Source organism: Scardinius erythrophthalmus, assembly GCF_964197995.2.
Source record: "Scardinius erythrophthalmus genome assembly, chromosome: 1".
Taxonomy (NCBI): Eukaryota; Metazoa; Chordata; class Actinopteri; order Cypriniformes; family Leuciscidae; genus Scardinius; species Scardinius erythrophthalmus.
The window spans coordinates 41,571,091-41,583,210 of NC_138221.1; the positions used below are offsets into that span (position 1 = coordinate 41,571,091).

Sequence of the window (12,120 nt, forward strand, 5' to 3'; positions counted from 1 at the left end):
GAGAGACCAATTAAATCAGATAAAACCAACAAGGTTAAGGTGGAAAACCAGTTAAAACAGCATACACCAGTTAGGCCAGGCTCAGAGACCAGCTAAACCATCTTAAACCATCTAAGATCAGAAAACCAGTTTTTTTTTCTTTCTTTTATTGGAGATATGTGTATGTTAACTTAGTCTGCTATGTTTTACATGCTCCTCAGAGGCCCTCTTTAAAGAGATTTGCTAAATGTACTACGCACGCCACTGTGAGCTTTTAACTGAGTAAACATTCATCATGTAGTGCAAGCCTACACATAAATCTGCCCGGTGCCTCCATGGCAAACCCACACAATCCTTAACAAGCCTGCCTTATGCAGAGATAGAGCACTGGATCTCAGCAGGATAAGGCTGATGCATGCTGGGTATGCAGCCTCTGTAATTTGGGAATGATCAATGAGGCTTCTCTAGCCGTGGCAGCAGTGCTGTGGGAAATAGATTAGCTATCAGCGTACGAGGAGAGGCAGACTCACCTGTGGGCTGCAGATCCCTTGAGGAGACGCAGCCCCACACTAACACTCTCAGTCGATGACACTTGAGAAATGAACCTGCGTGCATGCTAACATGCCATTACGAGGAGTGTTTGTTTGGTTTCAAGAGTTTACAGGAAAATAGGAGGGTATGTAAAAAGCTTTTTTTCAGAACGTGTTTTAATCTGTCCTGTTTTGTGAGTGTATTTGTGTGCGTTGAAAGTAACAGAGTGTTGAAGGGATTGTGTGGGTGCGCTGCACTAATTTTTGTGCACATGTGTAGGAAGAGGTAGATGATGCTTGTTGCCTAGCAACTCCATTACAGCTCCACAAAAGACATGATAAGAGAGCTGCTGTGCCATAAAATATTGCCGTACTTTTGCGTAAAACAATGTTGAAACCTTTATACACCCCAGCGGCTTCTCTTTGTACTTTAAGCCAAGAACAAAATAATTGTGGTTTTATGGAAGCTTGATATGAACTTGTGTGGGATACAGGAAGGTGAGATCCCGGAATAACCCCATGCAAGGGAAGAGCACCAGATGGTCTCGTCTGTTTTACCTGGAAGGGAAATGGCTCCACAGGAAGTTCAGGAAGCAAGAAAAAGCGGGGTCAAACTGGATCAAAAGCTGCTTACAGCTACAGAGAAGTCAAGCTGCGCTCCACTGCTGAGGAGCAAACTGCTGTTGACATGCTCACATTTTATCATACACGTCCTCTATCTGAGAAGGATTGTTTTGCTTTTTGTTTGGACCATAGCAGATGAGATATTTTTGGGAGGGAGTTGATGAGGAGGTCCTGGGGTTATTCACAGAGGAGTCAAAACAACCCAAAACAAAACCCCCTTCAACTCCGCCGTCAATACAGTGTCTGCACAAGTTTGCAAAGAGAAACTCATAAATAGTACAGCTGCAGTTTGCAGACAATGAAAAAGTTAAGCTTGTTCCTATGCTTTTAAAAGCACTCTGGCAAAACATCTGCCATATTATTATGAAGTTTTTGTGATTGATATGTCAAAATTAAATTAAGAATGCCTTTTAAATTTCAATTTGATTTCTGAATTTGAATTTAGGTAGCGGACATGGATCCAGAATGGCAATTGGAATTTTGAATGTAAGGATGTATCAACATGCACCAATGCTAAATTTTTCTGAATGTCATAATCATTCGTTAACAAACAAGTATTAATCACTTCAATGAGCTCATTGTTTCTGCATTAAATTATTACATTGTTTAAATCAATAATTCTTTCGCTTACTGTGATTTTGTATATGTACATTTCTGAAATACATAACTTAAACAGTTACCTCTGATAACAGATCACTCTAAATTGTTATGTGGACTCATGCAGTTTCTGTAAAGCTGCTTTGAAATGTGTATTGTGAAAAGCGCTACACAAATAAATGTGAATTGAATTGAATTGACTGTATAATTAAAAGGAATAGAAATTCACAGAAATTCTTATTGTTGAAATTAAACTTTAGTTTTTATTTTAAAAGTATAAAGAGCTTTAAAAGGTTTATATGCCTTACAGAATGAAAGATACAGCTAGATCTTCAATTTGAACAATCATTTTATTGTTTCTTATTTTGAATCTAATAAAATGGATAAAAAAAGAAACCCTAAAAAAATTCATGCTGTGAAATGTTTTGACTGAAAAGTGTGCTATATTTCTTTACAATAAATTATACTCAGTTTGCTATTTTGTTATTTACTACTTTTCAAACGTTTGGTGTCTGTAAGATTTTTTTGTGTTTTTGAAAATAAAAAACACTTTTTTTTAAAAAAAAGTCTCTAATATTCACCAAGCCTGCATTTATTTGATCAAAAAATACAGTAAAAATGGTCATGTTATAAAATATGATTACAGTTTAAAATAAATGTGTTCTATGTTAATATATTTGAAACTGTAATTTATTCCTGTGATCAAAGCTGAATTTTCAGCATCATTACTCCAGTCTTCAGTGTCACATGATCCTTCAGAAATCATTATAATAGATGATTTGATGCTCAAGAAACATTTATTATCATTATCAATGTTGAAAACAGTTGTGCTGCTTAACATTTTTGTGGAAACCATATCTTTTTTCAGTATTCTTTGATCATTTATTTGATATAACAGCATTTATTTGAAATCTTTTGTACCATTGTACATTTTTTTACTGCCAGTTTTGATCAATTTAATGTTTACTTTCTGAATAAGCATTTTAATTTTTTTATTTTTTTAAAATGTATACATATAATGCAAATACATCTTTTTTTTTCCCACTGAGTATTGTCAGAATAAACTGCTACCTTTGAAAGTTCTTTTGAATGAAACCTTTTTGAAATCAGATGATGTAGTTACAGCATGTACCAGCAAAGGGTGACAAGGCCATTCTAACCAGCTAAACTTTGACCCTTTGGTTAGACTAGATTGGGATACCATTACTTGCACATCCAAAATAAACAATATCCCCCCTTTTAACAATGTTTCAGGGTTCACTACAGTGATAGCCGTGTTAAAAAGTATGGTTAAAAGTATGTGTAGATTGTGTGTGTAAAGTGTGTCTGAGACTGGGAAATAGTGGAGCGAGGCTGGGGAGCAGTCCAGAACATGGAAGAGCCGCCCCACCAGCACTAGCCAAGAGAAGAGGCAAAGCAAAGGAACGGGGCCAAGCTTTAACTAATCACTTTCCATCCGCTCTGCCAGCACCATGGAGACTCAAACGTTACTATTAGCCACCTGCCAGCCCTGCCGGCACCAAACCCCGATATGAGGTTTGGTTTCACCCCAGTTCTGTTTGAAATGGCCATCGAGGGTGATCGCAATCAGGCCAGTTCACGAGCTTGAAACGGGAACTGCTCCCAAGTTACTTGGACACTTGGAGCCATTCCCTCCCTGGGCTGGAGTCTGTGCTCTCTCTGCCTGTTTCTGATCTCTTTGATCCGCTGTCAGCATTTGGGTGATTGGATTGTAGGAAGAGCACCTCTCAGAGGACGCTTTCCTTTCCGTCTCTCTCATTCACTCTGTCCTGCTTATGAATGAACAGTGGAGTGTGTTGTGTTCGCACCACAGGTCCCTGCGTGTAAAGATGTGTGTCGCGGAGCTCACACCGGGAGCAAAAATGTCTTTATTAGACTGCTTATGTGTGCTGTAGTGTGAAGCACAGACCTTAGCAGTCAGATCGGATGAAGGGGTCTCATTGTGTGCATTCTGGGAAAACCCCAAAGTAACGACTCTGGAGGTGTGGACATTTTCCTGCTGCTACTATAACAAGCTGAGAGCTTGACACCAAGAAGTGAGCTTTGATGCTAAATGATGTAAATGGTGGATAAAACTAAGGTTTGGATGTGAAATGGGATATGAAAGAGAGTTGTTGCTAAGTTTAGCTTAGCTATTGTTTGCTTTCCCAGTAGGCCATTTTCCTCAACCCCAGAGACATCAATCAATGCTGGCAAGCCAATGCAAATGCAGCTTTATAATCAGCCTCTTTTTTTCACTGAAATATTTTAAAGTGCTTTTGTTTATGCTTACAAAGTTAGACCTCTTTCTAAGCAACCACTGACTTGCAGAAATATACTGCTGTTTTGTGTATACGTTTTGGGGAAATTTACATTTTTTTTTTAACTCTTTCCCCGTCAGCATTTTTGTAAAAAAGCTGCCAGCCATTGTATGAATATCTGAACATGCAATATGTCAAAAGAAAGAACAGACCCTCTGCTTTTAAACAAACAAACGAACAAAAAACGTTTTATTCTAGCTTCATGCATTCCTTTTTTATCAACACTTGAATGTAAGTAGGTTTAATAAAAAAAAAGCAACATTTATAAAAAATTGTGTTTTTGTCAAAGGTGAACAGTTACGTCTGGATGGGATTCAGAATGATGATCAAATCAAAGATGGAGTAGATCGAGTCCATCAACACCCCCAAAGCTTCACAGTCCTGTAGCTCATCCTGGGTTGACATTTCATTCAGTAACATTAGTCAGTTTTGATTTATATAGTTGATTTTTACAGTGCTGATTTTGCTGTCTTAATTTCTTCATTTTCAAAAGTTAAAGAATCAAGCTTTTATTTTGGCGAATACCACAGCAAGCCCTTAAAGCTTGAAGCTTTTGTTGACAACAGCCAGTTCTTAAGTGCTTCTCGTTACAAGTGTGGGAAGATGGTTGACGCATGTTGCGTTCCTGAAGACATGTTATAAGCAACAAGTTGATTTAAAATATAAAATAGCACTTCAGTAAGTACCATGCAATGACACCTCGTCCAAAAAACATTCCAATTCCTTTTTTGTACTTTGTTGCATTTTTTTAGGCTATACCCTAAAGCTGTCCACATGATTGTAAAATATTGCCTCACAGTTGATTGCCTCACATGATTTATTGTAACACCAAATTATGTTTCAGGCCGTTAGGTCCAGCTAGCATTTTTATAAATCCCGAACTGTGCATAAAAATAGTGTTTGCAGTCTTTGAAGTCATTTTTGCATACATAACATTTATTCATGAGACCCAGCTGTGAGTCACTGTTGTGGGTGACTTCCAAAGTTATTCCAGATGTATCACAATATTTCCTCAAGCACATGGCTACCGTACATTCAATTTGTCACAGTGTATGGGTCGTGTGTACTGTTCTTTTGTTTGTAAACTTGGTCTGTCAAATTTAAGCCTTAGTTAATCCTCTTGATACAGTTACAGAATACAAAATTCTGAGCTTTAACCATTGCTGTTGATAGAGCCTTTCTATTGTTAAACTACAATCTTTACAAAATAACCAATTGTTCTTTGGGCATAGTACCGTGGTAATATTGTTGTATTTTTGGATCCTAACATGATGGTAATGCCATGGTATTCTTTCACACATCTTAAAATACAATTGAAATACTATTATTGCATATTCTGTAGTAATCATTTAGTAAAATAATATATATTAGACCAGGGGTTTTCAAACTTTTTGATGCCAAGGACCTCAGAATATCATGATCTCCTTGCTAGGTGACCTCTTCCTAAAATATAAGGTCAAGATTTCAGTGAAATATTAAGTGTCATATTATAGACAAAACAATGCATTGTATCCTTTTATTTTTTTAATTAAATAATTTACTTTTACACTCCTGTCCAAAAGTTTGGGGTCAGTAAGATTTCTGTTTAATTAAAATAAATGAAAGTAATGCATTAATGAATGAAAAAATTTAAATTCTGTCATTAATTACTCACCCACATGTCGTTCCAAACCCGTAAGACCTTTGTTCATCTTCGAAACACAAATGAAGATATTTTTTTAGTGAATATGTGAACTTTCTGACCCCCCATAGACAGCAACGTAATTGCAGCTTTCAAGGCCCAGAAAGGTAGCCTGGCAAGCCAGACCTACATCAAGATGTTAGGCCTGGCAACTCACCATTGTCAGGGCTCAATCTGAGGGGCGGGATAAACGGCTGTCTTTCAAATTCCCTCTGCACGCAATAGGACAGCGCTACAACCAACCAGAGCGTTTTCCCACCAGCGGAGCTAGTAGATTCAACTTTTGCCGTATCTGGTCAGCAAAACTACAAACACATCTTTTTTAAGAATGACTTAAGTGCCGTTCTTTGTTCTTTTCTCAAAGAAAAGCTTAACTCCAAGTCCTCCAGAGTCGCGGCCAAAGCCGATTCGAAAGACCGCTGTTCACCAGCAGCAGCCGTCATTCTTTGTTTTCAAGAAGCAGGGAATTCACACGGAACCGTCACAACTCTGTCGTCATTATGTTAAGCCCGCCCACCGACTCTATACACGATTTGATTGGCCTGACTAGAGTTTGTTTTTTCCAGCTCGAAAGTCAATGGAGAGTTGCTAGACTACACTGGCTGCAAAATAAATTTTGCTGCCGCTAGGGTGCGTCTAGATTTCTAGGCTACCAGAAAGGTAGTAAAGACATTAAAATAGTCCATGTGACTACAGTGGTTCTACCTTAATGTTATGAAGCAACCAGAATACTTTTTTGTGTGCAAAAAACAAAACAAAAACAACTTTATTCAACAATTTCTTCTTTTCCGTTTCAGTTTCCAATGCTGTTCATGTTTTTTGCATGTTGTCATATCTTCTTTTTTACCTAATGTTAGAGTAAACCCATCCCTGAAAATACTAGCCCACCTTTTTGTAAGTGAAACTCAACTGGAAAACTGTACATTTCTATGACACAGTACTACTAGTCAGACAGCCTAGTAGAGTATAGTTTTGGCAGCATAATCACAATACTTCTTTTTATGTTCCAGGAAAGTTTCAGGCGTTTTCACTGTCTATTTCAGATTAGAGAGCACAGCTGCAAATCTAGGCTATAAGATGTATTCTTGCTGGAACACATTTCCTTACTGTTCTTCATCTGGCATCCAGAACTTTCAATGCCTTTGACTCATCACCACTCCAGCTTGTCTCTGAAATGCTTAGGGCCTCATCTGTTGTTCAGAGGTTTTGTAATGACCCCTCACCCTGTCTTTTGTGCATCACCAAGTACACTACACTAGTCCAACTTCGGATGGCCTGCAGAGAGAGATGAGTCACAGAGAACCTTTTCCACTACATCTCATAACATTCTTCTGTCTGGAAACAGCGGATATGCAGAATCAATCGTGGCCGGGCAGCATTCGCTGTTTCTCCCCTTGTTGCTGTCTCTAGTTCTGTAGTCAACTCTTTGATTTTTCCATTAGAGCTTCTGTCTCTTTTATCCACTCCAATATTTTAGCACAAAGCAACAATGGATGTCATGTCGTAGTCCTTTAGGAGGAGACATTTCTCCTCAGTCAAAAGGCAGTCAATCTGTCTCCTGTGTGCTTCTGCTGGAAACTTCATTCAGTTCAGGTCATTTCAGGTGTGAGAGCGCTGTTGTCATTTGGGAGGAATGTATTCTGGCTTGACAGCTGTTGTTTACTTCTTGTTGACTATAATAGTAAATGCTGAGTTTTTTAATGAGATATTTGTTGTGGGCTCATTAATTTTTACAAAGAGGCAAAACTCCTCCTCTTGTCCCCAAAGCGAACATCTCCAGGCTCAAATTTGTACCTCTAAATGTTTTCATACAACAAAGCAACCTAGTTCTGTCTTTGCTCTGAGTGTGTCAGTGTGATGTAATCTTTTGTTTTCAGTTTTGATGACCAGACTATTCAGCGGGTTAACTGTGGGCACTATAAAAAGATCTGAAGGAAGTATATACAAAACAACCCTGAGAGAAGTTAGGCTGAGTTTACCTAATTATTATGTGCATTGAAGCTAAGGCTGATGTTTATTATTGTATTGCTTATGCAGCTGAAGAATGGTTTAATTTTCATTTCATTTTCAATTTACTATTGTTGCTCTTTATTAATGGAAGACAATTGGAACATCAGTCTCAATCTTCCTTATCACCATGTATGTATCCGTAAATATATTTTAAAATGTAATAATATTTCACAACATTACTGTTTTTACTTTACTTTTAATCAAATAAATGCAGCCTTGGTAAGTATAAGATTTATTCTTTCAGAAACATCAAAATCTTACCATATATATTTGGTTTATAGGCCTGCTGATTTTTTTTTTTTAATTCCAGGCAGGAAACGTGTCAACAACATAACATGAAAAAAAACATGAAAGTGAGTGGTATTTACACCCACTCGAGCGATTTGTTTGCTAAACTAAAGAAGCCATTGAGCATCATTGAGAGGTTAAAAGGAATTGGATTGGATTAAACCCACCAATAGCGCACCAGGTGGATAAGCCAGTTTGTGATTGGACCCCGCAGATTTGTAACGCAAACAGGATAGAGGAATGTACAGGTTTCCAGCCTGAGCTGCAGGGCGAAATCAAATCGCCGGCAGATTGGGCTGGGTTACCCAGTCTAAACATAAACCACTATTTCCCACAATTTAAAAACAAAATCAGTAACAGCAGGTCATCCTATTGATGTAAGCAACTGAATAATTGATAAAAGATGTGAAAATAGAGTCTCTAAGTAGAATCCATACGTCTGCACTTTTCACATTGCCATTATTGGGATTAGTGCTAACATACTGTACAGTATCTTTCATCTAAAGGATCTTGTTTCAAAGGCCAAACGGTTGATAAACAGTCCATCCGAGAGCAATAGCACAAAAGCAGCAGCTCACTGTAGATAGATATTCTCCTCTGTAACCTTTGTATCTTGAAGTAGAAGCACACTTGTTTCCTCATAAACACAGGCAGTCTGGCATTTACTGGGGACTTACTCCATCCCTGTGTTTTATTTAATATCAGTCCCTCTCTGCTCTGTTTGGACACATCAGGCCAGGCCCGAGAGGTGAAAGAGTTAAAGACAGAGCAGAAAAAGACACACAGATGTTCTCTGTCACACTGAGCTGCAGCTGTTGACAACAGCCCTGTATTCAGGCTGACTGATGTAGATGGCTGCGAGCAGCTCCACTCCAGATGGAATACGGACCTCATCTGGCATATTCTGATCTGCTTCCAAATTCCACCGCTCAGATTTTAGGCCAAATAGAAGCCCTTTTACCAGGTGTTAAAGATTTTATCACCTATAGACCAGTTAAATTGGTGAAATCTCAAACACGCCAAAGCCACAGGCTTCAAAACGTCTGGATGAATAGAGACTGTGAACATTCCTCCTGTTTACCATTGGTTGATCAAACAGAACCTGTCTCAAATACATGCCATTGTTGCTGTGTTGAGTAATTTGAAAGAAGGTTTTGAGAGTACTTTTTGTGGCCTGATACTTGTCTTTCTGCACAAGTTGGTATTGGAGTACTACGGATTCATAATATATCCATCCATTATCGCTTTATTCTTATCAGGGTCGTGCGGGGCTAGAGCCTAACCCAGCTTCTTGGGCCACAGGCAGGGCTCACACACAAACAGTCACACCTATGGAAAATTTGGTGTCTACGAATGACCTGTGCTGCATGTCTTTAGAGTGTGCAGGTGAAACTGGAGCACCTGGAGCAAACATACAGTATATTAATTTCATAGTATTGATTATTGGAGTTTTTTTAATTTATCTGTTGATATTGAATATCTATTGGCCAAAATTAGATATTTAGTTATGCGCATTTGCCCTATTTTTACAATTAGATTACCTTAACTGTCATCTAAATCTTGCTTAAAATTAATCTTTGAAAACACTAATTTAGACTAATTGTTAACACTGTTAAATGTAATCTTAAGCAAATCTCTATATGAATATCCATTTTCATACTCTACATTATACAGTTGTGTTGCCTCAATTCACTTGTAGCATTTACAATTTGTGCTTTTATTTTTTGTTTTATTAAAAAAAAATTTTTTTTGAAAATATTCACATTTCATTTTCAAATTGAAACAAAAATAGTGTACAAATGGGGATTTATTTGGGTCTGATTCATTCTCATAGATGCTGCATTTGAGCACCAAGGCACGAGGTGACTGAATTTTTCCTTTTAACTTGCATCCTGGTCCCTTGGTGGCGCTGTGAGTGAAGCATATGGGATTTATGGATGGAATAAAATGCGACACCAGTATTCAGTCCTCCACAGAGTCTCTTAATGGCTGTGCTGCTGTTAGGGGAAGCGGCCCCTAGAGACAGGCATAGCATTCTTCCCCATGTCTGCTGGGAAACAGGACAGTTTGCCATCCACTTGTATGCAGGTCCATTTGAATGCAAACTAAAAATGGTCATGGTGTCTAACCTCAAATGACAGTAAAAGTATTTGGTTTTCTGTGTGTGACAAGGATGCATGGGTAACTGACAGTACTAAACAATAGTTCTGGCCCACACAGCTGAGAATAATGATTATCCTGTTGTTCCTTCTCTCTAATTAGTACAGCCAAACTATGAAGATTATGTGATGTTTATGTAAAAGTATACATTTCAATAATTGATTATGGACCAAAAAATAATCATAGTCCTATCTCAAGGCATTTTCAGTTGTAATGCAGTGCAGAGTTTTGGTACAGGGTGTGTTATTTTCACTGCTGGTCATGCAGCTCTTGTACACACTCAGTATTCTAGTGTGTACTCAAAGCTGCTCACTTACACACATGCCCTCAAAATGACGACCCTAAAATAGAGAAGTTTCCAATGCAAATAGGAAATTCAAGCCTTAAATTAGATGCACTGATCTCCAACACTCATCTTTGCAAATGTTGCTATTTTTTGCTACGAAAACTGTATATAAATCCCTAGTATCATAGAACCTGCTGTGAAATGTCCTTACTCCCACAGATTACTATTGTTGCTTTTTAAACATACTTATCCCTCTTTCCCTCTCTTTTTTCTTTAGAGTTGCTGGGCTCTGCCAAGAGGGTGAACGTCAACTTCCAGGACACTGATGGGTGAGTGGGACATATAAGGACTTTATATGTCTCAATATGGTAGCCTCTTGTAAACATGATCGTTCCTGTCTGACTGCCAAATATCCTTGGGATCTGCCAGAGCTTATGCGCACTTGTTGGTTTAGAAAAACTTTTATTCAAGTCTCTTTCCCACTGACTGAGGACAGATACACTTCTCAAATTTACTTGTAACAACGTGTTGTTTTATAACAATGTTTTGAAAGGTACACTATTGAAGATTTTTCATTTAATCTTTAGTTAGAAATAAATAAAATACTTGTAAATAAAAATGGGTTATTGCCTTCAATAACGTTTTATATTCAGAGCTGTTGGATCTGATTTGGCAGGAAATGTCCACAAAAAATGAAAATGAAGTCTTTATATGTTTCAACCACAGATGGCCGATAGCCCAGTATTTTGTGCTATACCTTTTAAATGTGGCTTAAGCGTACAAATACTCGTTGGAACTGTACATTGCTGATTGCTGATAAAGTCTAACTAGATTATGAGAGTATATTTGCTCTCATCCAAATTGGTTCTGCCACATTCAATAATTCTTTCAGCCGCACTTGATGTTTGTTTAGTTTTATCCAGTTTGTTTCAGAGGCAGAGAGCATTGTGTTATTTGTGGCAGTGTGTTATTTGTGCTGACGTCATAGTGAGATGAATCAGACTTTTGTTGGGCTGCCACTTACGGAACTAAAATATATGTGAATATACTGCAAAATATAATGCGATATATTACATAATACATTTCTATATATGGGAAACTAGTGCTTATATTTTTTAATATACTGCAATATATGCTTTGACCATGTATGGCTTTATATTAATGAATATAAAATATTTATATATTTTAAAAATAGCATTACATGTAATATTCACAAAGTTTTATCTTTTATTGTGTAGCCTACATACACTGAACAAAATTATAAACACAACACTTTTGTTTTTGCCCCCATTTTTCATGAGCTCAACTCAAAGATCTAAGACTTTTACTATGTACACAAAAGGCCTATATCTCTCAAATACTGTTCACAAATTTGTCTAAATCTGTGTTAGTGAGCACTTCTCCTTTCCCGAGATAATCCATCCACCTCACAGGTGTGGCATATCAAGATGCTGATTAGACAGCATGATTATTGAATATATTGATCATTCATATATGGGAAATATATTTTTGTTCCGTTAAGGGGCTCCTGTAGAATATTTTTCTGGATGTTGTATAAAGACAACCATGCACTCTTCTATAGCTTTACCTGAGTACAGCATGACTGAAAAGAAGACACTGTGTTGAGACATAATGCAAAAGGTG

At 37.6% G+C, this 12,120-nt stretch overlaps 1 protein-coding gene across 5 annotated transcripts in view; it reads left to right on the forward strand.

Annotated features, from left to right (window-relative positions):
* The window catches only part of caskin1 (CASK interacting protein 1), a 96,716-nt gene that overhangs the window by 40,095 nt on the left and 44,501 nt on the right, over positions 1-12,120 (forward strand). For all 5 annotated transcript variants that reach the window (XM_081378215.1, XM_081378217.1, XM_081378219.1 and 2 more), the window contains exon 2: positions 10,754-10,805. In XM_081378215.1, coding sequence (XP_081234341.1) covers positions 10,754-10,805 — 52 coding nt within the window. The remainder of the gene's footprint in view (positions 1-10,753; positions 10,806-12,120) is intronic.